The sequence below is a fragment of the Cephus cinctus genome, unplaced genomic scaffold (genome assembly GCF_000341935.2).
Source record: "Cephus cinctus unplaced genomic scaffold, Ccin1 Ccin1_scaffold0330, whole genome shotgun sequence".
In the NCBI taxonomy this organism is placed as follows: domain Eukaryota; kingdom Metazoa; phylum Arthropoda; class Insecta; order Hymenoptera; family Cephidae; genus Cephus; species Cephus cinctus.
The window spans coordinates 2,971,142-2,997,125 of record NW_014333027.1 but is presented as its reverse complement, the minus strand read 5'-3'; the positions used below and the strand labels follow the sequence as shown (position 1 = coordinate 2,997,125).

Below are 25,984 nucleotides of genomic sequence, written 5' to 3'. Positions count from 1 at the left end.
GGGTAGCCTGTAATTGAATGGGATAATTTGAAGGATAATTTGCCTACTTTGTGAAAGAAGCTCGTTATAATAGGGTATTGTGCGTTAAATTGTGAGAAGTCCTTTGATAATGGTACATGAGACCCGTCACGCGTTCTCCATAAGGTTCTTGATCCTTTGGACAGGGGCTCGATGGAATTAGGACAATCGAAACGCCTTAATCGGTCTCGAGGTTGGCTTGTCGAACTTTATTTCTCAATAGCGGTATCCTTCGCTGTTGACAGATTCCATTAAAGTTATTCAAATTGAAAAATAGATTTTTTAAAATTATTCATTAAAACGAAATCGGGTGTTACTGTGTTAACGTACGATCAATTGGAGGAATTTAAACTCGTGGATAAAGTCACGCAACCTTCTGCAGTAATGCTGCGAGCATATAAATAGATAACAGGTTCCTCGGATAACCACGCGAAACATTACGGACTTCAGAAAGTTTTTGATTTTTTGGGAAAAAAGATTTAAAAAAGACGGAGAATCATGAAAAAGGATTCTCTTATAAGAATTACCGTGACTTTTTGTTAATACCGGTTTTGCTGCTTGGTCGAAAAGTTTACTTCCTTTTGATTGATTTTTGGAAAACCATTTTTCAAATTGCACTCGAAAAAGCCCAAGCGGAGAACGTAATCGAAATTTTTCTTCGCGAAGAATGCAGATCTGCAGGAAATCAAAGTACATAAAAGATACTAAACCGACAAAAGATGTTTGTGTTACCTGATAGAAATTCTTGCTAACCATAGATCGTAGCACCTGAGCCGATAGATCACTGAGCACCATAGATCGAACCTGTGCACGTAGCGACACATTGGAATAATTACAAAGATTCACATCTTACCTTCATTTAAATACAATATCGAATTTGACACATGTGGATTCGTAGCCTAGGGATATACGTTGTTTCCTTACGCACCCAGTATTGCAAAACAGAATGAACTATATTTCGTGTGTTATTCAGTTGACGCGCTAGTCTTCATACATTTCTAGAACGATATTATATTTATTTAACGTTTCAGTGGCTCGTATGCGTCAGCACGATCGGCGGGAATTGAAAAAGTCTTTGCGAGGGCAACTTTCATTTTTGAATGGTTAGACGTACAATTAGCACCGACGCGAACTTTTGAATTAATCGAGCCGCACTGCGTACCCGCTAGAGCGTCGGTTGACGCATGCGCAGAAGCTACGGCTAGAATGTCGTTGAGCTTGAAATAGGAAAAAATAAATTCGTGGAGAGACACAGAATAGTATCTTTCCAGTGTGTCCAACTGTGCAACAAGAATGTGAAACCTTGATGAATTACACGCATTTATGACGGTTAGCAATGTTCAGACATTCGAATTATCTACGCTAGATGAAAGAGAGAGAAAGAGAGAGAGAGAGAGAGAGAGAGAGAGAGAGAGAACGATGAAAAAAGGAGTTCAGTGGAAAACCAAAGAAATCTGGAACAAGATCCACTATGTGCTTTCGCCACGAAAGAACATTTTTTCATAGTCTAATACAGCTAAGTGACAATTATCTATACGGTGTGAAAGACACTTTACATGTGTATCTCCATATGGAAGCCCTGCCCCGAACGGTACCTTTATTCAAGTATATAAGAATGGAATGTTTGGCGCCAAAAAAAACTGCAGCCACGAGTTTGTGAAACAGCCAATGTGGATTTCTAATTATTTACCGGTCTGGACAGGAGGCCATTACTGCATGGAAGCACAGAGTAGTTATTGACATTAGAATTAGTAAAACCACAAAATTTTCACGAAATTTCCAAATCTCTTCGATTATCAGGAAATTCACATTTTCTCAGTAGTTATTGGATGCACTCGTTGCCTTTTAATTCCAAATAATTATTTATCACTAGTCGATATATTATCGGTAACGCGTGCACCGATATTTCGGTTTCATGGAAAAACTCGTCACGATCAATCGACACGAAGGTCGCTACTCGTTATTATACCTGTATATACAGATCTACGGTGTAACGAAGCTGATTGCCATGAAACTGTCAAATTAAGACAACCTCGTCGTGATCGGTAAGCCGAACAATGAGTATACATACGTATCTATATAGTGGTTGATCGATTTCGTTACACGTTACTGTGACTGTGGACCACTAGAGTCAGAATGAAAAGAACAGATTTCCAACCGGCAACTATTATTAAAAAAAAAAAATTACTCTTACATTTTCGTGGACAACTTTCTATCGACGCAATTCTACGTTAAATATCAAAAAGATGAAAGATCGTTACGTGACACTGATAAAACAATTAAGTCTATTAATACATTGAAAAAATTGTGTTGCCAAAATTCCAAATCGCTCAAATAAATTTCCACTGCACTTTTACTTTTCGTTTGGGCACAAATTTTCGGACCGATAACAATTTGTTTTTCTGATCTTTGCCGACGGCCATCCATGTCGTAATGACCTTAAGTGCCATATTGAATTTTTCTACAAAATTTTGGAAATTCTAGGGAAACATAATTACTTCATCGTGTTGTGGCATGTTAGGAAATCTTGCAAGATACAGTTTCTGTTCAGCGTCTCGGTGTGTCAATAACGACATGTGTGGATGTTGAATCATTTTACTGTCATTTGAATTTTTTATGAATTCTTATATTACGTATATTTACGTTGATGTTCACTTGGCCACTTGGAGTTGCTCTTTTTTTCATCATCCTTCTAATAGCTTATTCACACAACTTTTTTCAGGTTTCATAAAAATAATTACCTCTATTTGACCTAAAATCATACAGCCATTTAAATAAAATCTGATTTTGTTACAAAATTATGTTAATCGTTATGAATCCCGATAAAAAAAAAGTCATTCCCATCCATGATACCTTTACCCGTACTGTCTGCTAAAATTTTGTCAATAAAAAAAAAAGCACGACAGATTCTGTCAAAATATCATCAAATGTCCGTCAATGTTGAAATAAATACGCAATACCTATCAAGATCTTTCAAAACTCACCGTAAGCCTCACAGACTATTCAGGATACAGTAGAAAAATTTACACATTTCTAGCATTCGAATGAAAGCAACTGTTTTCACGTTTTACCATAAACTAGTAAAATGTTTGCATATAGTCGTGACAAAACGAAGATAAACAAATAAAGACTGTCATCGGTATTGAAGTTTCGCAAAGTCCGAATAGAAAATGAAATTACGCCAAGTAAAAAAAAAGATGGGGTCACCCCTAATCTTGTCGAGTAGTTTGAAATGAATTAAAAAAAAAGAGAGAGAAGACCCTTAAGAAAATCATTGAACAATCACATCGTGACAACTCGTTATTACTGTCATCCACGTACTAGTTTCTGTGTCTGTCCTTCCAACGAGTCCAAGTACGTCGGCTGTACGCAATTCGTCAAAACAGGACGATTATTTTCTTCCTGTCTGGGTTACGTGACGAGCGCGCACTCTGTCGTGCGCATGGGAAGTAGCTAAGCCTGACTGTAAAGCGGAACTAGAATCTCTATACAATAAAGAAAGGAACTTTGACATAGGACCAATAAGGAAAAATAGTCAAATGCGCATTAATAATTCTCTGTAACGTAAGTAAATATCTCTGTAATGGTACTTGGTAAGCAGATCGCTTGGCGCGTGCGCAAAGTTGAGAGAAATTTTAAACTAGAAAACACGCTTCTTAATGATCGTTTCGTTATCGGTTCACGTATCACAAGTGTACGGGCCAAGGTTTCGTGTTGCAAGATACTAAATAAAATAATATAAAAAAAAAGGAAACGATTTAGCTCTTTTTTTTCATAGTTGCAGTATCTTTCCACCTGACTTTTAAAATTGATATTGACAATCCAAAAATATCATTTGCTTCATATATTGTTTGCGAAATTCTATGTTACTCTTACTCTCTCATTTTTTTTTGCAAATTACTTTTTTCACATTGTATGCTAATTTGATATTTGTCTGAGGACTGTCAAGGTTCTTCTGTCACTGTCTACCATCATCAAATTATATCATGAAAATTAATGCTTTTTGCCTTAGGAAGTTCAACTGTCAGATGTCAAACTTGTCATATTACGGAACTTTGTTACGCGCTGAATTCGATGCTCGAGTTCACCTGGCACCGTGACAGATATTACGTTCGGCTTGTAAAAGCATAATGGCGAAATCGTTGGGACACAGAGCTCATGGTTTTTTATTTTAATGATATCGAAAACATGAGTTTTAAGACATACGTGTATTACTATATATATATAGAAAAGGAAAGGTATATGAGATACAGTTATATGAAAAATTTATATATGTATATATATAACCTTAATATTTTCATCACCCTTAATATCTTACTGAATGATCTTTCTGATATCCTGGAGAAAGTACCAGAACGTGTTTTTAGGATTAATACGAAGAAAACAGAAGTTTTTCGTTTGACGAATTTGACTTATTTTTTCTTTTTTCTTGAATTTGCCGATTACACGTACTGCCTGAAATTATATTTGCATCATTTTGAAAATGATCATTAACACTAGAGCAACCAGCGTTTTCTTCTTGTGTAATTAGGTATCCTATATATAGAACATCGAATTTAGAGTGGTCGATGAAATATAAATTGACATATATATTCATTCCTTCATTTTGGCAAAAGTCAAAATAAATTCTTAAAAAGCACCTTAATTATTTCTATAATTTAAAACAAGAAATCTGAAATCCGTCGATTTCACGTATTTGGTTATTCTGGTGTTTGTCTACGAAAAAGTCAAACTTTAACTTAGTTACTCTTAGAAATCCGTTCAGTCGTCGTGAATGTTGTTAACCTTGTTGTATACTGTTACAGCTATGCTTTCAGGACTGCATTTGATCATTCAAACATGTTTCAGGAATCTAATGACGCCCGATACATATCCAGGATAGATCGTCATACCGTTTATATTGAATTTTTGAAGCATATGATTATTACAGTACAAAGTTATAAGACACATGGTATATGATATTTTGAAATCCTTTTCAAAAATATACCTTGAGCTTCAATGTAAGACCGTTTGATTTTACCGACTGCATAATCAAGGATCTTGATTTGAGTTCTCGGTTAAGTCAATGATCACTAGACGGAGACACTTTCGAGCAGGTGGAAGAATGATCCTGAAAAAGTGCAGGATGAAAAATTAGATTTTTTGTGAAAATTATATTTTTTATTATTACAAAAAGAATCAACAAAATGAAACATACACTGGCAATCATCCTGGTAGGAGTCCAATTGGTTGCTGCTGATGATTTCTATAATTCACAAGAGGATTACAACTGGCTAAGATCATTTCGATTTACGGTCTATTATCCGAGATCGACAATTACAGTTGGAATAGCAGCAATAATTCCTACGGCCGCATATAGACGTGCGCGACCCGCGAGGAACGATCGCGCGAAATATATTAAAGGATTCAAACCGCCAGCAAGTTGCGGCCCAGTTCTTAGTGTAGATAACTATCTTACGAAATGGAAAGTTAGCAATAACATATGTGAATAGTTTTTTTCATTCGTTTCTTATTTTTTTTATCATCACGCCCCATACAGTACCCACGCGAAACTTTTGTAGGACGAGTAAGAGCGAAATATGGGTATGACAGATATTTTTAGCCTATAAAATTGTTGAGTTAAAAATTACAAATAATAACTCATACATTACACCGAGCGTTCCGTAATTAAAATGCTCACTGATTCCTTTTTTCAGAATCATTAAAAAATATGTATACGCTCGTATTTCAAAATATATGAGAGTAATATATGAAAAAAAGAATTTGGTAATTTTCAAAATTTCTCAAAATTTTTTACTTTCGCTCTAGACAAAAAAGGAACATTTTGAAAAATAAGTTTATGCGAACCATCCAAAAGGTGAGTCTGAAAATGGCGAAAGTCTGTCGGGGACTTCAGGCCAGTTTGCGTAGTGCATTAAAAAAAAGTGAAAGGGTCTCTTAGACTGGCGGTTTCTTTTGAGTTGTATTATTTTTTTTCGAAGAGTGATCTTTCGCGAACGACGATTCTCTTTCAAAATTGGTATTGCCGTTCTCGAATCAAGTTTTCTCTTCAACAAATCACGCGACCTTTTTGCCGCTGAACACTTCGATCTCAATGATCTTCAGCAATGACGACACAGTGCAAATGTTATACAGTAATAATTTTGGAAATTTGACAAAGGTAAAGAACCTCAATTTGTTAGACAGTATTGTAAAAAAAATACATTAGAATCTCCATCAATGGTGTAGCAGATCATTAAAACATACACGTCCTTCTAGGTCAATCTAGTCCAGATTATTATCGCACAATGACTCTTGGGTTAGGTCAGTGACTAGATGATCTAACGGTACTCTGTGTAACTGCCTTCGTTTCACGGTCTCTATTGTGAAAGCAATTCTATATCGGTATATTCATGAAGAGAACAAATTCCCATGATAATCTGTGAATTTCCGAACACTATACAGGGTGAGTCGCGAGCATATTTCTGGGTTGGAGGTCATCTGAAGGTCATACAATGTTACATGGTTGGATTCGTTTGGATGCCGGCTACAATATGTAAGGAGAAAAAATGTGCCATTCCATTTAAAAAAACTCTGATAACCTTGAAAAAACTGGTAAAAAATGAAATTAAAAAAAAATATTATGATAACCATGGGCGCCCTTCCGAATCATTTAAATTCCGATATTTGCGAACTCCGTATCTTTAAATCCAATAAAGTTATTTAGGTGTTCTGTTTCTCGCGCCTCACCCTGTATAAACAGCGTTGAAATCATCATGAAATAAATGATCGTCGTCACTGTAATATTTCATATTTATTTCAATGATCGATCTTAACACCATTAAGCGACGAAACGTCCTTGCATTGTTAAAATCAGAAGGAAATCTCGCCTCCGCAATCTTGCGTCATTCTCAATTTATTGTATCAGAACGACAGTCAAACAGTGTCGTTCTCAGCAGGAATTAATTTTGAAATAAAATTGTATACCGAAACCTTTACAAATAACCTTTTCGAGTAGTTTGGCATACATTCGTATAATATAGTGAGGCCGTGATCCTTAAACTTGGCCCTTAAGGTATAACGTTAATGTACTGGACTGATCAGTGTAAATCCATAATCTTTAGGCTGCCTGACAATTTTTTGAATCTGCGAATCTCTAGTCAAAGTTAATTTTTATAAAATATTTCTAGTCAATTATATCGCAGGAGACTTATAACCAAATATTAAGCTACTAACCTCGAGCTCTAGATGGAAGCAGGTTGATAGAATAAAATTCTTAGTATAAAATTCTTAGTATAAAATTCTTTGTTTTATCAGTGAAAATTAGAGTCCAACGTCACGACCCTACTGTAGGTACCATAAGACCCTGCTAGGTAGACTTGCATGTGCAATTCCTTGTATATAATATCGTCATATATAAATATATATATATAGGCATTGTATTACACGAAGCAAATTGATTGTTGCGCGTGCACGTACCTAATGACGTTCAGGAGTTTCACGCAAGAAAGGAAGTGTGTGCATCGAGCCAATACTGATGATGAGGAACGAAAAGTACAGCCTTGCGGAAATCGCGGATGAGAAGGCTTATCATTACCTGCTGGATATATAGAAGTCACAGCGGCACAAAGACGACCAGTCGTGTGTCAATGGTGTTACCGAAGAAGAGAATTGTCCGCTTTGAAGATTTCCTTTGGGAAAAATTGATAATCCAGTGTCGCGAAATGAATTCAGTGTGAAATCGGGAAAGACAGAAAAAATCAACCAGATATCCTTTGGTTAGGTGGACCTACATAGTGCTTTTTGTTTTACAACGCATATAGCTATCTGCTTCTTTACTCTTTGTCTCGTTTTTTCTTTCATCCCAAAACTTTTTTCTTTCTCTTTTTTTTTGGTGAAAGCTCGACATTCTCAAAGCTGCTCAAGACGGTCTGATCGACCGTTCCGAGAGGATCCTACTCGTGTAAATTATAGATGTGTTGATGGACCAAGTCCTTTTATTCTTATTTTACTTTCGAACGGATTACACGTGTGCTCGAACAGGCTCCTTTTTATTCTCGTTTTCCTTACGACTGTCGCGTTCGTGAGAACCATGAAATCGCTGATTTTCGGTATAGTCGTTATGTGTGCTGTCGGTCGTGCGATTCCTGTTGAAAGACTAAATCGAGAGAGCCAGGTGGCGGTTGATGCGCCTAGGAAGGTCACGACCCGTGAAGATCTAGTGAACTTGATTAGATACGCTATGCAAATTATGGCCTCCAGGATCAACATTACTTTAGCACCGGAACGCGAGAGAGAGGGAAATTTTGGAAATTCGCAAAAATACCTTCCAACAGCTGCAGTTGCTCCTACTGTTCCTACAATATTTAAGGCGGATTCACAAAAATTACAAAGGACTTCTGGACAACGCGCGAACGACGTCCTGAAGGATTTTAGAACGTATCCTGTTACTCCTACAGTGGATAATATCTTTCAGTTGCCTTTAAAATATACAGACGATTCAAGATATCCGGATTCAGTGGAATTGACGTATGGCGATGAGAAATTGACGTCCAGTCTAAAGAAGAAAGTGGTCCCGGAAGTTAGCGTCTTCCCATCGGACTCAGGATCTAAGATTAGGTTCGATGACCTTTCTGTGGAAGAGGAACATGACGCGAGAATTCAAAAGCCGTTACTGAGCGTACCGTTCGAGGCAGTCATCACGATTATACGCGAAGAAAATGGAATAATGAAAAATAGTAAAAACCATTTGGAATCATCACTATCGACTAGAGACCCTCCCGATGACTTTCCCCCATATTTCGAAAATAATCATTCATCGGTCGAACTACTAGGCAAAGAAGTTACATTGCTCCAACAGGAGGAATTGCGAGTGACAGATAGCAATTCCAATCCCATGAACAAACGTCAAACGTCGGCTCTTGGGGAATTGTTGGGACTTTTTGGTTTGCCGACAAAAAGGAAATTGCGAAATGGTACCGACGTCACTGCAGATTTGTCGCAAGTGATAAAGACGCTTAGGTACCAGCCAAAGGTACCATTGAACAGTCAAGAAAAGGTAAATAAGCACAAAAATATTATAAAAATTAATTTTGATGATTTTGAAGAAAAAATTTATTCATAATTCTCGGATATCTCCACGGGTCGTTATTAAGAATTTCATGCATCATTTAGCATACAAAAAAATCATCATGAAACCATGATGTAAATTGTAGTTTAGAATTAAAAAAAAATTTCGAGTTTCACTGTCGTACTTCAATCACGTTCTAATAAATGACTCGTTCGTCCTACTGATCTGTTACTCAATGAAGATCAGGTACCCAAGAAAGTCTTTAATGCGTATATCTTATTGGGTTGTTGCCTAACCGACATGCGTTAACAACGCGGTTGATCGAATGGATTTTCTCTAACGCATTTCAGTTAGCGTCATCCAGACGCGGCAGAAGAAACGAAACGTCACAGCGTCAAGAAATTGAAGAGGTAAGTAAAACTTTGCACGTAAGTATACGTACAACATAAACGGCCAATCGAAAAATAAAATAATTTTTGTATTCAGGATGAGGAGGAGGAAGAGCAAATGGGTTCGTTAGGTTTCATAACAGATTTGTTACCACTCGTATTGCCCGTACTGGAGGATCTCAGTAACGTGAGTAATAATGAATTTATATTGAAAAAAAAGTAAAATTAAAAAATACCTAAAACAATACTTTCACCAAAATTTTATTACCTACGAGAGTTTCAGTTTCTCTAAAAATTGCTTGTTTCTACTTATTAAATGCCAAACAGCTTAATGAGTCCATCCTTTCCAGCCGGATACAGATACTGACCTGGGCGAATTGCTCCAGGCTGGTATACCATTACTGGAGGGACTGTCAGAGGTGAGTTTCTTCTTTTTCATATTGTATAACCCTAGGTATAATTACGACGCCCGTGTTATCACTATTATTATGATATATAATGATCAAATAAACGTGGGTTAAGATGTCTTAAATCAACTGTTTTATGTAATAGGGAGAGGATGGAGAGGCTATCGATATACCGGCTACCTTGACGCCCATCGTAGCGGGCATAGTTGCAGTACGTATTCAAACGAGATAAATAAAGATGAAAGTGATTGACGTCAAAGTGAAACTCAATTTCTCAATTTATCGATCGCTTTCAGGGTAAAGATGGCCAAGGAAGTGACTTTGGAGCGATATTACAAGCGATAATTCCAATCGCAGCACCGTTAATAGGACCTCTGATTGGTCCACTGATTGGACCATTGCTTCGATTAAGTAGTAACGTAAGTGTACCCATTGTTGACCCAATCTGTTTTATTAATCTGTCATCTCTTTTTCTATTAGCCTATCGGAGAAGGTGGATCATCCCTTAGTGCTCTAGTACAGTCACTTATTACACCCCTTGTTCAGGTACTTGAAATCCGTATGAAAATCTATGTCAAAATGCTGATCCATTGCTTGATTGGATTTTCTAGCCCGCTGAACCTGGTGGTGTGTCACCATTGTCTACTTTAATCGCTGGTGTCATAGCAGGTCTGAGTAAAGTGAGTAACAGAATTTCCTAAGCAAATGTCCTAACCGTCGAGTAAAAATAATAATTTGTTTTGTAGGAATTGAGTGCAGGCGGTGGTTCAGGAACAGAGTTGGCAGGCATCATTAGCTCTGTGATATCTGGTACATTGGCTGGAACCAGCGCAGGACTCAGTGGTGGTTCTAGTGGTCATGGTGCAGCACCATCAAAACCATCTGGATACAATTATGAACCAGTGAGTACAATATAGACAAAAAGTTTTTATTATTATTCTAACTCCAAATTACTATATCAATTTTTGAGGTCTCTCACGCCCCGTCCTACGATCAAAATCCCGTCCCAGCCAGCAGTGTTAATACTTTTGACTTGGTGAGCACCTCGTTCAAAGACATCCTGGGTGGAACTGTTCAAATAGCTAGTAGCCTATTGTCTACGGTATTTACTATCCTGGGCTCCTCATCCCAGGAAGAACCACAATCTGCCTATGGACCTCCACGACCTCATTACGGAGCATCACAGTAGTAGCCAATTTTTTAGAAATAGAAAAATATCGTATTTACCCCTCACTCTACCCACCGACCACTCTTATTATTAACCTAGGAAAGGAAAAGAGCGTCACAAAGTATTCATGATGTTTAAAAGAGAAATTAATAAAAAGTAAACAAGGAGAAAAGAATCAGAAACACTTTTAAATCGCGTAACAAGTATTTTCGTTAGGTTACCCGAGCAGTCGTATGCGTAATGTCGAGCACGCTACGAAATTACGTTATTAACTTATTTAGACGATGCGGATGTGACCCGGAAAACATTAACGTCTGTAAGAGCAAAAACCTGCGACTCCGGTTTTCAAAGCAAAATGATTTCTTCCGAGTAATAGCGCCCGTTACGTGCTGGCTTACTTCTAACTGTTGCAGACGGTTTGTAATGTGTATGCGCATGCGCGTGAGCGGTTACTCGTATAATACGGTTGCGCGCGCATGTCAATGAGATTGCATATGGCGTCAACGCAGCTCGAGATTTGCGTGCGTCGCGTGTACTTTACTTGGAAACGCACCATTATACTTCCGGCTTCTAGCCGTGCAACCAGGAAACCGCTTGAAATGAAATACTCTTCGACAATTTTCCCGACACGCACCAAAAGATTCTGCGTAACGTACTTATCCGTTCACTTACTGCTTACGCACTTACGCATGCTCTGTTATACATCCACTGCGTTATAGGTTATCACCGTCAATTCAAACAAATCTTAGTGATACGTATTTCATTCAGTTTATTATGTACAGGATTTATCATTAAATTTTTCATGATTATTATTATCAAAATATGAGAGCTGTGAGATTTTTTATCTTACGCGAATGACTAACTCATTATATTATTATGTTTTTACATATTTCTCTCGGCTGTTAATCAAGCTCACCTTTCGTTCCTCTTTTATTTTACACTGTCAATGGAAAAATTTTGTTAATTACGTGATCTGTCTTTTAGTCATATAATTACGTTCTAACGTCAACGACCGATACTTGACATATAATAAATTAGATCGATGGTCGCTGTTTCCCTATTGGCGTTAAATAATCATTTCTATGCATGCAACCAGGTAACGAGTACTTAAAATTATGGGTAATGAAAAGTTCCTAGATACCAGACTCTATTTCCTTAAATAAGTACAGAGAAACAAACTAATTTTGTATAACAATTACGTAATTCGCACGAAGATAAACAATACCGATGCAATTAGTCAGACCTTAATGTGCAATTTGATATGTTTATTATCCAATTAAGACCTTTAGATGTATATCACAATTCCTTAATAATTTCTTCCTGAATTAATTAGAAGGTAAATAATTATTTTTTTAAATAAATGAAAAACAAAACCATCGTACAGAGTGATACAAAATTTTCTCGAGCTCCAAAAAAAACTAGTTCCACATGACTTGTCGTTACCTACTTTACAGATCTTTCATCTTTTTCTCTCTTGGACGATCTCGTTATTAGATCGTGAAATTTGCCTTGAAGAGTGGTCACAGCAGTTTGTTGTATCTGATAAAGGAAAATCCGGTGAACACGAAAAAAGATGGGAAGTCACGACGTCAGAAGTCTACGAAAATCGAGAGTAGAGATCGAGTCAAGATAAAAGAGGGAGAGAGAGCGCCATAGAGATCGAGAGTGAGGGCCGTTAAGAGTTCCAATCCTGACCGCTCAAGAAAGGCCATTCACTTTCCATTCTCAAAGAAAGTGCCATTTTTAAGAAGTGGAGGTCGATGTCTGACCCTCGCCCAGCCGGTTCAATTAGAATTACATACAGAGTCTGAGAATACACTATAGGAATTATGAAAATTTTTACAACTTCTTCATAATGTTGCAGTCCGGATAATACATTAAAAATGTATTTAAATACTAATAGCGATTCACAATGGTACATTTATAACGTAAAAAGCAATATTTAATCAAGTCATTAATGACAGGTGGTGCCGTACTAGTCAGTTTCATGTAAGTATAATACCGACCAAGAGTATATGTATACCTAGAAAATTAAACATTTCCCCCTTACAGCAATAACATTCTTAACTTTTTACACCGACTAGCCATTACGGTAATTCCGTAATAACTGGATCTCGAGGTGACACTTGTTCATATGCGTAATAAATACGAGAACGTAATATATCTACAGGGCTATCCAGTTTGAAGACACTAATAGAACGTCTGACTACAGATTAAAGCGAGTGACCGAACTGTGCCTGTAAAATGAAAATAATTATTCCATCAAACAATTCAATTAATTGTATTTTTATTTACAGCTGATCGAAATCAACCGAGTCCCTTTTTGGGAATTTTATATGATAACCTGTCAGAAAAGTATATATATATATATGTATATGCAAAGACGTACAAAATTATTTAAATCCAACGTACCGCGTGAAGTTGGCTCTAGGAGTGAAATCAAATAGATGGATAGACGACCCTATATAATATACATAATACATATACGTAACATAAAATTGTCCATGAGAAATCTTCCATATTTTTTGCTACTTGTAATATCGTTCATTGACGTAGCGACCGCAGAGTAGATTAACTATTTCGAAATAACAGTAGATCGCCGTGGTCTAGATCGTTAGGATCTCACCTGAGGGTCATACGGTATAATTGGAGCACGTGTGTTACTTATAATATTATCCAATACAATCAATAAGATTGCACACGATTTTTTATAATTAATTTAAAGCATCATGTAAATTGATTTTATACATAGCATATAAATTGGTTATCTCGAAAGTCTTAGTGTCGAAAATATGTAAAATCATCTATGGAAAATACATTAATCGTTTCACATTATTATTCCATTTCGATTAGACCCAACATTATGGGCATTGCGAAAGAGATTCACGTATGGGGTATGGCTTTGCTCTATGACCTCCAAAGACTTTCTAGCTGCATTTCATTATAATAAATTCAGCCATGTATGCATTTGATACGCTTACGCGACTATAACTAAGAATAAGTAGAACTTATGAGAAATTATAACGTAAAGAAAATTCCTTAAGGCACAAGGAAATCTCACGACCGTTCCGTCAGGTTAATCATTTCAAGCCGATAATAACTCATAGTCCGTACGAGACTAGAGGAATACCAGAGCGTGCATGAAATAGATACAAACTGGAATTACGTATTTCTTTGTTCCTGTTTCCATAGGTGTCTGAACCTTCCTAGTAATTAAGACCACATCACCGCAGCTCATTCCAGCATCACGCGTCTTATAGAGAATTACGAAATGAAGCATGTCTTAGGTTAAATAATTGCATTCGATTCACAGCTTCCTGTAAAACGTATTGGATGAAAAAAAATGTTATCAAGATTATTGTCTCCCCATTAATTATTGATTTCATTAAAAATTATAGAATTTCTAACGTGGACAATTACAAATTTATCAAGACTTTGGAGCATCTAATTGAGAACGGAAATACCTCGGAGTCATCGATCCTCTTGGAGAAAGTAACTATATATATAAGTAGGTAAGACATGTATATACCCAAACTCTCATAACACTAAATCCATATACGACCTACGTATGCGGCTTAATCGTGCGTAAAAGCATCTCGCGAAGTTTCCACGTGAAACCCGGATCAGGATCAATATCCCAAAATATCAGGTTCGAGTAAAAAATCCGATGATTCGAATAATGCGCATGCGCAGACCGGATATTTTATTAGAGAAATTCCATGAAGGGGAACTTAGCAGGAACGTAAAGTGTTAAATGTAAAGTTTACTTTTTGAAATTGACCGACCACAATTACCACGTACACGCATACGCGTGAGTACATGCACTTGGTGAAATTCTTACTTAAGGTGTCTATCGATAGTTACGCAATAAAAATTTCTACAGTGGGACGCGCGACACGCGCTCTCCACGTTGCGCCATTTCTCTTCTCTGACCACTCTTCTTTCTTTCTTTCTTTCTTTCGTCATTTTTTTTCTTTCTTTTTTTTTTACTAGCATTATCATTATTGGCACCTCTCTAACATCCGCCCAGACCAATTTCCCCGACGTTCAACAAGGTGAACTTTCCTCCCAGGCGTCGGCGTCGGCCCAGCCACTATAGGTGTGTACTTACTCGACGCCACCGTCGGGATTATTACGACTCGAACTGTTCGAGCGTACCGAACCTCTTTGATTCTACATCGAGATATATTGATCGGTATCGATCGGTGCGCGAGTACTTCCGGTTTTCAGTATCACCGTAACGATCGTATCATCTTTCAGGAATTATATGTATATTCTTTAGAATATATGAGACCCGATTCTTCTTATGGGCGGATGTGCAAGCAGTGGATAAAAGTTTGAAAAAAAGTTTTAACTGGTGATTCGTACGAAACCGGTTTCTTTTATTATGCTGAGAGTGCTCGAGGATTTGCAATGTACTTTTTTGGTGCGCGTCTAGTAAATTGTGATTGGTATTATTTTTAATATATTTGTCAGAGGTAATATAGTACGTTTATGTAATACTTGTAAATTGTGCTTCTAGATGTTATTGTGACATAGGATACTTTTTTGAACACTTTTTATTGTGAACGCGTCTTATCTGTCTCACATCCGATTCCAGTACGATCTTCATCGTGAGTGAATTCAATTTGAAAGGGCTGTTGCTTCTCGATACTCCCGGTAACTGATTTTCATGCTGCTTTCTTCTGCAGAGGAGAGGGGTCACGCGCACGAGCACTTGGGTATGTATGGTACTAGTAATATTTTATTTATAATATATACATATATGCGTGATACGATGATCATTAGTCTCTTTTGTAATAGGTCGTTCAGATCAATGAACATAGGTAAGAGTTGCATTGGATAATAGTAAGATTGAATATTGATTTTGTAATTTTATTTACATTTAAATTTTTTTATGAGTTAATTAAAAATATGTGCATTGGCGATGGACTTGACATTTTTATCTGGATAATTATTCATTATTGTACTACCTATTATGTATTTTCATATATGTTATTATAATATGTATTTTTACTCTTAACAAGCAAAACTTTCGTCATGGACCAGATGGGACTCACGTTTTACAAAAGAAACTTAATACGAACACTTCCGGTAGTCAAAATTGAGTAAAAAGTTTTCAAAGTTTTTAAAGAATAGTATTGACGCAGATAGAAAAAAATCCCTATCCTCCGCTATGGGTATAAAGATTGCAATACTCGCTGTGGGTCTCACAGACCCACTTGACCGGTTAAGGAAATATCATTTTTCTACGATTTCAGTTCATAACAAATTAGATGTACTTAGTAGAGATTAGTGATTTTGTTAATGTTAGATTTTTTAACAATATTTAAAAAAAATGAATGCGTCTAAATAAATAAATAATTGCGATGGCAGGAAATGGCCAATGGCGTTCCATCCAAGAGCAGCTAACTCAACGCTGATAGGCTAATAGTCGTAAATTTAAATATAAATTATCTCAAAATTTTGAAGTTAAAAATAAAAAATGCCTGAATACTTGTCTTTTCATTTCATATGAAGAATCCAACTATGCCATCCACATGCGGCCATATATGGGTACCCCGGATAATTGGTGCTACTGTATAAATCAAATGAATGAATCAATTTTCTATGATGCAACATTTTCGACTGATTCTTTATATTAAATTATACGCTATACATATTTCAAACTCAATTTTGATTATTATAAAAAGCACGTTGAGAAGTACTATATTTAGAAGAAAAAAAAGATCAATCCACAGTGAAAGTGTATGCTAGAGAAACATGAAGGACATACGAATTTATCCAATGATGTACTTTTCTTTGAATTCATGATGTGTATCCAATCCTCGTTGTAACATACAGACTTACGCCATTTTACGACGTGTTCTACTCGCTTGCCTTATTATACCAGAAAATTAAATTCCGTAACCACAACGTCTCGCGTTGATTGCCAGCTATTTGACTTAAGTTAACGTTTTGAATAATTAAAAACAAAAGATCAAAATTTTCATTAGTCAATTCCGCATTCATAAAATATTAATATAATGCGTTTCATGTCAAAAAGACATATAGACTTCAAATAGCATGAGATAGTTACGTGACTACATACTTTCTATAACATAAAAAAACGTTTTTTAAATTCAATCTTTCGAGTACCCTTAAAAACTATTTAATACGAAAAATAATAAAATTCAGTACACAGTTTCTCGAGCAGATTAATTCATTGTTATTTTCGTTTTAATTTTACGTTCGTTTTTTCTCTTTGCTTTTGACTCAAGTAGTCTGGCCATCTACCGGTAAGGAATGCAAATGCGATTTCTACGTTTCTCAACGTTGACTGTCAAAGGAAATTAAACGTAAACGTAAAGTTGACCAAGTTAGTTGAACGAATGAGTCTAGAACAGGAAGGAGATTTGTAGGAAAAAGAGTAAAGTGTGACTTGAATTTTTATCTCTGAATTTTTTTATCGAATTATTAAAACTCGAATATTTCTCCATCGCTCCCGTGAAAGCTTCATAGTTCGTATACGTTGATAAGTAATCGATCCTTATAATCCTTTCTATAGATACTGCTTAGACAATTCGTCGTATATTGATATTCATAGGACTCTTAATAGCAATTCGGATAAGGTTAATTGGAAAACATATTAAGAAATGAAAGACAAGTAATAGTAAATACGAAATCTCCTACACTTTCTCTTTCGTCATTTGTTTTTGTTACACGACAAATTTTTAAAATGATTGAAACTGTATATATTTAGTTTCTCAAAAAATGCCTTAAACCACGTGACATCGCTTGTTTGTGTAATAAGAATCATAGTACTGATTGGAATCGGTCTTTAAAAATTTCACATATAAAACTATCAAAGTTGTAGAACCTTATCAAGCTGGTTTCTTGCGACAAAGAATCATTATAAAAATATTCACCAATTTTGACGCATAATATATAGCTGATTGAGTATGTTAATAAGCGTCGATTCATACAAAATCAAACGTTACCTGTTTTTTCTATATATTGATGTGGGTTAAGAGAGTCACTAGGCATATAAAAAGATCTTTATTTCTTGTGACATCACGTAATACATAAAGACGACTGTATCTACACGTGTCCACGTATAATCATCTTGCTTCGGCTATGGAGAAACTTTAAATGGCAATTTCAAAGAATCTGGTTCTCTAAGCTAGAATCGGCAGCTCGCATGTCACATGAGATCAGAATGCAGGTTACTGGCAAATCTCAAAATTTTACAAATCCAGTTTTTAAGAACGCACGCGAAATTTTCTTATACGTTTTTTCGTTAAGTGGCATCTAAATTGCCACGTTGCTTGTCAACCAGATTATACAATTTACTTAGTCCGCTAATGGATTTTCCAATCACAGTACATTAAAGGGATGTTTCAATTAGACATTTTTAAAAATTACTTAATCGACTATGCAAGTGTATAGTTAATTTCAGATATTCAATACTCCATGACATTGGCCGCCAGTATACCTAAACACACATAATTTTTCCTTTAGCCATTACACAATCCCTTTTGACAGTAGATAAGAAAAAATCAAAATTTCATATATTTAATACGTAAACGTTGTGCAAACAATACTGTGCAAACAACTTCATACTACCTGAACTACCATAAATTGAAATGCCAATGGACTCAAGTTCAAGAGTTTTAGCACGTGTAACTGTAGTATTTGACACATTCGACAAAAATCAGATGGACAACAATTACCATAATTTCGGTGCGTTTAAACTACAAATTAATTTCATCACTCCCCAAGGCTGATTCTCAAATAGTTATTATTGAGACAAAAGAGGAAAACCCAAAATTTCCCATTAACAAAAAGAAAATTAGTATCCTCCTACAGATTAATTACCTATCCTTATGTATTTATTAATACATACGTATATACCATTTTACCTATACGTGTGTATATGAACATATATACATACCTAACAAACCTATAAAAAGTCCTGTACGAGTTCTCATTGCAGCAGTGGTCGCGAGAGTGCAGTAGATCCATAGATACGTAGTCAGACAGACGAGACCCGAAAAACGTAAAAAAATAAAAATCCCACCATAAAAAATAATACAAAGAGCGACGAGCACTCTAAATGGAGAGTGTAAAAAAGTGAAGGTATATCGAAGGCGATCTAAAATTCTCGATCGTCGTTTCGCGATTCTCGATATTCGACCACCGATCCTCGATTCTCGATTCTCGAGCGGCACACATGTGCACGGTCGTGCTCGTTCACTCGCTGTAAGACTTCGAGACCTTCTCCGGCGGGTCTCTCAAACGGCTCTAGTACGCCGTGAGGTGCACATCTCTTGGTAACTCACGCACTCACGCACTCGATCGACCCACCCCTCGCAGTAAGTCGGCACTCAAATTTGACTAAAAGTAAAAGGAGAGAAAATTTTGTAAAAAATATCAGTCAGTTATTAAAATTGAATTTAAAAAAACGTCTGCACCACTCTCTTTGTACGATTTACGAAAATATATGGGATACAAGTGATTTCGAAAATATTGTAAAATTTTTTATTTCGAATTCGCTATAATTGAGTGTTGATATAATAGATTTTGTTTTTCAATTTTACGAGAAAATATTTTAAATTCTTTTCTGTGCTACACGTAGCCGAAGACTTTCGATTTCTCCTGATAATATATTGGACATACATGATTATTTGAATAAATCGAACTTAGCCGATCGAAAGTACTAATGGATTATTTTTTTATTTATTTTTTTTCTTATACAGTTTCATCTTAAATCGACTCTTTTGCATCCTTTCACTGTGCCACTTGACATTTACGATATACTTTCGTTGGCTATTATAACCGCAGAAGGAAACCGTGTCAAGTTTTCTTTTTGCAGGAGATACCCGGGTACAACAACGACTTGTTGATTAGTCAAAGAAACTGTCAAGTACGACAATAAACAAGATGAAGTTAGTCTGCGTCGTTCTCTTGGGGAGCATCCTGGCGCTTGTAGCATCCAGTCCAATAGTGAAGAGGGAGACGCAGGACGATCTGAGTCCCTTAAACGAAGTAAGTGTTAAGTAAGCGTGTCTAGTAACTGTACCATTAAAAGGAGTGAAAAAAAAAGGTTCTACCGCCAAGTTCAAGTGCGTTTAGGGAAAGTAGGTATCCGATAGAAATAAGAAAAACTTCACCACTAATAGTTCCTATTGGATAAGAACAAATTGAACAGTTCCGTTATATTTTTTTATATCTATCAATGGATCAAGGCCATAATGCTTTTGTCAAATTATATTCGTTTACTACAGTTGATTGTTATACTTGTTAATTTTTTTTCTTTTAATTCATTCTCTTTCTGTACAATTTTTTTGGTTCCTTGAAAAAAATTACATGCAAAATTGCCCTGGTCGATCTTCAATGTATATTCTTGAGAGGCGAGTCGAGAGTGAAAGTCTCGTCTAAGCAGTGGTCCAGCTTAACCAACTCACAACACGCAAACGCAAAGTCCGTATGGTAGTTTTGCAGCTGTATAGTATAGAATCTAGTATCTGTATATATTATAAGTACTTAGTGGTCACCTAGTATATGTAGGACGAGTAGAACACGTATATGACGAATACCGCACAATTTGTAGAATCCAGTGATATATATAGAATTGCACAATTCCATTTGATGCTTAACTTTTTTTTGTGCTACTGTATGTATTAATTAAAATGAAAATTTTTGTTCTTCAGAGGCATTAGAAAAACTGGTAAGATTTTACGTTTTTGCAAATTTATTTTTTTCCAATTTTTATAGAAAGAGTGACAATTGACGATTATTATGGGATATAACGAGGTTTTGAAAATTTTAAAAGTATTGATGACAAATTTTATTTTTACAGTGACTCTCAAAAAATTGTAATCGATCCGTATAATTGTCTTTTACCTGAACTCGATCGATTCGTCCGATTGAATTGAACGAAAGGACGGAATAAATTTCCCAATTCACTGGTAACGACTATCCGTACGTCAGTGTTACATAACGATTGGACCCACTAGCCGAATTGCCATTGCGGAATTCTCTGCTGTGCTAAATAGCTTCTCTCATGAATAATGTTTCTCACGATCAACTACGTAATTAACACTTTTCAGAGACAATTTAATCGTGTAAATAGGTATACGTGTTTCAGGCTGATGCTGACTCTACCGTTGATGGTGATCATGGGGACCGTGACAAACGAAAGATTGGAATAGTCAAGCTGGGCGTGACTAATGGAATTCTCAGTTTCGTCTTTGGGGTAAAAACGAATAAACTATTGCATTATTTACTACCGTAATACTAACCTTGCTTAGAAGTTTCATAATAATATAGATTCCTGTCCTTGGAAACTTCTTCTAGACTCTGCTCGAACGTGCACAAAATATTGTTTCACTCTTTTAGAAACTTGATGCGTTCCTGGACGCCAAGACCAGAGCACTCTCCTCACTCGACGAGGCGAACAAAGCCAAGAATGCTGCATTCGGAATTGACAATACACAATCGTCTACTGGACAGTTCATCAGCAACCTAATCTCGCAGAAAATCCAAGCCGGCACCGCTAGCATAGGACCGATCATTAACGGCGCCACGACATTTGTAACAAGTGCTAAGAGCGGACTTACAAATGCACTGGTGTCAAAGGTAGCACCATTGAGTTCACTGTCTGGTGGTTTAACAAGCGGACTGTCTGCTGGTACAGGTAAAGAATAAAAAAATATAACCTCGAAAATGTCAAAAAAAAATTACAATCGTCAAATTTCTAAGGGCAAATATTACCTGTATCGAGCGCATAGCTCATATTTCAATTATAATTTTCAGGATCATCCGCAGGAACCGGAAGTAGCTTCGGCAGTGGCAGTGGTATTCTGGGAGGACTTTTAGCCTCAAAAGTTAGCGCTCTTAGCAGCCTTAGTGGCAGCAGTAACTTGAGTGGCGGAGGAAGCAGCGACGTCAGCGCCTCTGGTGGGAGCGACTCTAGCTCAAGCGCAGGCGCGAGTTCAAGCGCGGGTGCTGGCGCAGGAGTAAATCTTGGAGCGTTTGCCAATCTTGGCGCAGGGGTAGGACCATACTGAGCTGAATCAGTTCAGTTTAATGATTAACGACCGTAATCATTCTTATGATCGTTTTATGCTTCGCACGGTGAATACTCGCAATGCTTTTCCATTAAAACGCAATTCGAAATTCCATTGCACCGAGTAGTATTGTTGTAACTTGGAGTAAGTATACCCCAGGCACAGGGTAGTTTAGCTAACCTATTTGCAGAGACGCTTTTTTACTTGGACATTTTGTAACGAAATCAAATTCATGCAAAATAATCCCTGCATCGTTCCCTACGGCCCTTAATGATTTTTTTTAGTTAATCTACGTAGGAGCCAGACCCTTCGTTGTATTAACTCTTTTAAAAAATTAAAGGAACTACAATATTTTCTTTCTGGAAGAAAAATTAAAGCGACACGAGACGCCTTTTTTTCTACGAAAGAATAATTGTTTCTTCCAGTTTGGACGCTAATGACCAGAGAACGTGTGTGTTCAACCCCCGATATAATACATGTGTGCCCACCCGACCCCTACGGCAACTGCACCATTACACAAAACGGCCATTAAAAATTTAGCCACAAATATTATCGGTTTTCTCCGGCGAAAGGTGTAAATAATACTAAGGTGTACTTGAATAGCTATAATTTTAAGATTGTAAGGCAAAGTCCTGTACGATCAAATTTCTATGTAAATGATGTAAATAACGGATTTGTAATACGTTCAAATAGGAAGAATCAATGTCAATAAAATCTCGACTTTCTTTACTTTTATCGACACGCCGAGATATTTATTTGTACACTCTTGCTGTCTAGTGTTTCAATACGAACATAAATGCTCCCAATCCCATCAATCCTATCCCTTATGGATAACATATGAATATATATATGTATATATAGTAAAGCATTTTTTATAAACACGTTGTACAGCATATAAAGTCCCACGATTTGATTGGTTAATTTCATCGACTACTACGTCATCGATACTGTCCAGCTTCGTTAGTCCAATTGACTACGTTTACCTAAGAGTCAGTGATCAATTCCGTACAATGTTAAAACGCTTACGGAATAATAGAGAGGTTTCGACACATATTGAGGGTCGTGAATTTTTTTTTCGCCCGGAGCATTTTTATTCTATTTCACCAGACATACCGGAATAAAACTTGTCTTACGTAACGAAATACAGTAAACGTACACATTTTACCGTGCCACAAAGTTTTTTTGAATTTCTTCGCCGTACTGGAAACAGGTCTTCTCGAAACAATGGAATTTCGAAAAATATAACTTGGCATTTATTTCTATTATCATTGAATATGTCACACGTGCATCTGCATCTATTTGTCTTGCGATCGATCGTTCATTGTTCTTTTTTGTTCGCTCGCAGGAAACAATGACAACCACCACGGAGGACATTCCTGAATTTGACAGAACTCGAGTATCACTAGACATCCCACCTCCAGTCTTTGGCGGTGGCTTCAGTCTGATAACAAACGCCAGTAAAGTCGTTGGCAGCGTTATTCTCGTAAGTATATTCCTATATGACGATAATTAATAACGTTGAACACAGTATACACAATTTTTTGGTACAGTTAAGCTCAGTTATATCTAAAAGTCCCTTCACTCGTTGGTATTACGTAACTGTACAAAGTCGACATATGGTACACATATCAACGCATACTCGTACGTACACTGGCACATTATAAGACGTTCATCAGATTCGTACTTCCATATTTATAAAAATTTGCGCAATCGAGTAAAACACTAATTACTTTTTCCTCTTAGTAAAATACGTCACTGTACGCTGACAGTTACTTTTTTGATCCCGTATATGAGTCAATTAAGTCTGTGCCAATCGTAGCAATTATATATAGTATATCTATAGTGTGCATTGATGAACTGATACTTTTCATATTGCAGAATTCAGCCCGTAGAACACAGGACATTTTAGAAGTACTGAAGCCGCTGTTTCGTGGCATATTCGCCATTAAGGGTCTGCCTTCGGACAATCCGCAGTAAAAATACGTCGTAATGAAGTCAGACAAAATGATAGGCAAGGACAAATGGGATCTGTGCAATTATAAATACAATCGATACCGGAGCTGATTGTACAGTGGCAGTTGGTTGGACGATTCGTAGACTTAATTAATTGCTCTTATCGCCCAGTGAAGTAATTTAAATAAGCGCGCGAAATCCGCGACGAATTCAAAACGGGCACGCGGGTCAATTCCTAATTTTATTTGCCATATGATCAACGTTCCTGTTTTTTTGCACTTGCGAAAATTGCGACTATCGATACTACAGTGCTATAATGTATTACTTATCGAATAGTTATACTTGGAACGAAGCTGTTAAAATAAGAAGATGGATCTTGGAAGTTGAATTTAATTTGATTAATCGATAGTTTAATGTATTTTATAATATAATAATAATTTTTATCGGCGGTGCTCTATGTCAAAGTATCGAACTAAGTCAGTTTTATATTTTTCTTTTTATATTCATGGTTTCGTCGACTGTACTCGTATCATTGTTATTCTATGTAAAATATGCTTTCCCGGTTATTTCAAAAGTTTTATCAGTCTTTAATAAGTCATGTATATACCGTATGCGTATGGCGTATAGCGATTTTAATGGCTGCTGCGTACGTGGATTTTATATCCTCGATGACATATTGTACAATAACTTTGTACGTGTTCTTGACGTAATAACAATTTCTCCATATTTTCCATTGAAAATAATAAACGGGTTTTCGCATTTTACTGAAACTTTTCATATACCTACTTTCTTCGCCCACAGACCGAGCAAGCCGAGTGAAAGCAGCAGGAAGTTCAATTCGTAAAGTACGTGATAAATTGAAGTATTGAAAAAGTATAATAACACCGTTTAAACAATTTTTGAACCATCGGTAAAATTCCATTGAACTTGTGCCGTGAAGAAGTATGCGAATATTTAATAAGCCAAAAAAATTCAGGAAGGCAAATTTGCGTAACGTAAAGTCCAAGGGCAAGTTTTAAAATTTGGAAAAAATATATACGTCTCCGGTCACGAACCGTGAAATACTTACTATGCGTACGAATACGACGAATAAATAGTAATACAAAATGAAACTTACATATATATGTATTTTTGTTCTTGTTCTTCTTGTTCGTGTCACTATCTTCGTCTCTCTTTGCACGTATCTCTCAATAGCTATAATATCCCAGAGATTCCTTAATGTCTCAGCACAGGCGTGTTGCAACTTTGAAAATCTCGTGTCCGATTGCGTAAATCAAAATACTCGGCAAGACTGCGTCGCAACAGTCAATTCTACTGGTTAAAGAACGTCGGAAATTTGTATCGTATGTTACTCATGTCTTTTACCGTCGTCAGTTGCATACGAAGGTGATTCTGAACTTTGAACCTTCCTAGGTCAAAGTTACCTGTTCCCGATTCTCTCAGGATATTCATCCAAGCATAATTTGCATGCACCAATGTTTTCTCAGTTGCATAATTTATAACGAAGTTGCAATCAGCGATTTGAAAATACGCGACGGCATTTTGCGTAATTGTTTCCTTCGAGTATTAAATATATACTGGTAGACGTATCTAGGAGGAAAAATAACTCGGCCTATGATCTTTCGAGTGAGGCTGTTACTTTAGCCGCACTGCATCCGATATTGTGGCGTATGATATGCGTATAACGTATGCAATATTTCATAAGTGCTAGAAACGCATGGATACGCTTTACGGAGGGATGAAATTTTAAGAAAAGATCTTTAGGTCGTCTTGATAAAATTTTCAAATACTAGGAAGTCTATGACTGTGTCTGTTTTATCATGTGTGAAATATAATGAATAGTCAGGAATGTAATTTCATGGATCTTCGTGAAATGTCAACCTTGAATACTTATACTAAATTTCGTATGAATAATAAATATGAAATAGTGAGAATAGCTGTGCTTCCCT

At 36.4% G+C, this 25,984-nt stretch overlaps 2 protein-coding genes and 2 long non-coding RNA genes across 7 annotated transcripts; 2 read left to right on the top strand and 2 right to left on the bottom strand.

The window, feature by feature from the left end:
* Positions 1–7,551: 7,551 nt before the first annotated feature.
* LOC107266582 lies at positions 7,552–11,203 on the top strand. The gene is made up of 10 exons (XM_015737195.2): positions 7,552–9,055; positions 9,418–9,477; positions 9,554–9,643; positions 9,807–9,875; positions 10,009–10,074; positions 10,160–10,282; positions 10,344–10,409; positions 10,475–10,543; positions 10,610–10,765; positions 10,834–11,203. The coding sequence occupies exons 1-10, from the start codon at positions 8,090–8,092 to the stop codon at positions 11,050–11,052; spliced, it is 1,884 nt and encodes a 627-aa protein (XP_015592681.1). The 5' UTR covers positions 7,552–8,089; the 3' UTR covers positions 11,053–11,203.
* A 3,953-nt stretch (positions 11,204–15,156) lies between these two features.
* LOC107266972 (predicted GPI-anchored protein 23) lies at positions 15,157–24,799 on the top strand. Of its 4 annotated transcripts, XM_015738076.2 has the most exons (8): positions 15,157–15,509; positions 15,632–15,752; positions 19,886–20,058; positions 21,146–21,268; positions 21,412–21,709; positions 21,829–22,067; positions 23,428–23,565; positions 23,961–24,799. In XM_015738076.2, exons 3-8 carry the CDS (start codon positions 19,954–19,956, stop codon positions 24,057–24,059), a joined length of 1,002 nt encoding a protein of 333 aa, XP_015593562.1. In that variant the 5' UTR covers positions 15,157–15,509; positions 15,632–15,752; positions 19,886–19,953; the 3' UTR covers positions 24,060–24,799. The 4 variants fall into 4 exon arrangements, with proteins under 4 accessions (XP_015593562.1, XP_015593563.1, XP_015593560.1 ...); XM_015738077.2 differs by lacking the exons at positions 15,157–15,509; positions 15,632–15,752 and adding an exon at positions 19,247–19,385 and having other exon boundaries at positions 21,161–21,268; XM_015738074.2 differs by lacking the exons at positions 15,157–15,509; positions 15,632–15,752 and adding an exon at positions 19,247–19,385.
* Positions 17,228–21,443, bottom strand: LOC112494216. Its single transcript, XR_003059450.1, has 3 exons — positions 21,315–21,443; positions 18,965–19,407; positions 17,228–18,505 (listed from the first exon to the last, which is right to left on the bottom strand). It is a non-coding gene; the product is annotated as an uncharacterized LOC112494216 (long non-coding RNA).
* On the bottom strand, positions 23,410–25,630 carry LOC107266973. The gene is made up of 2 exons (XR_001537524.2): positions 25,153–25,630; positions 23,410–23,523 (listed from the first exon to the last, which is right to left on the bottom strand). It is a non-coding gene; the product is annotated as an uncharacterized LOC107266973 (long non-coding RNA).
* Between the last annotated feature and the right edge of the window lie 354 nt (positions 25,631–25,984).

What these genes read in the sequence shown, in the direction of transcription:
- LOC107266582 (XM_015737195.2), top strand. Translation starts at nt 8,090, where the DNA reads ATGAAATCGCTGATTTTCGGTATAGTCGTTATGTGTGCTGTCGGTCGT. An exon ending in TGCTTCGATTAAGTAGTAAC is followed by an intron (nt 10,283 to 10,343) that starts GTAAGTGTACCC and finishes TTTTTCTATTAG; the next exon opens with CCTATCGGAGAAGGTGGATC. An exon ending in TTATTACACCCCTTGTTCAG is followed by an intron (nt 10,410 to 10,474) that starts GTACTTGAAATC and finishes TGGATTTTCTAG; the next exon opens with CCCGCTGAACCTGGTGGTGT.
- LOC107266972 (XM_015738076.2), top strand. Translation starts at nt 19,954, where the DNA reads ATGAAGTTAGTCTGCGTCGTTCTCTTGGGGAGCATCCTGGCGCTTGTA. An exon ending in TTCTCAGTTTCGTCTTTGGG is followed by an intron (nt 21,269 to 21,411) that starts GTAAAAACGAAT and finishes TCACTCTTTTAG; the next exon opens with AAACTTGATGCGTTCCTGGA. An exon ending in CGGACTGTCTGCTGGTACAG is followed by an intron (nt 21,710 to 21,828) that starts GTAAAGAATAAA and finishes TATAATTTTCAG; the next exon opens with GATCATCCGCAGGAACCGGA.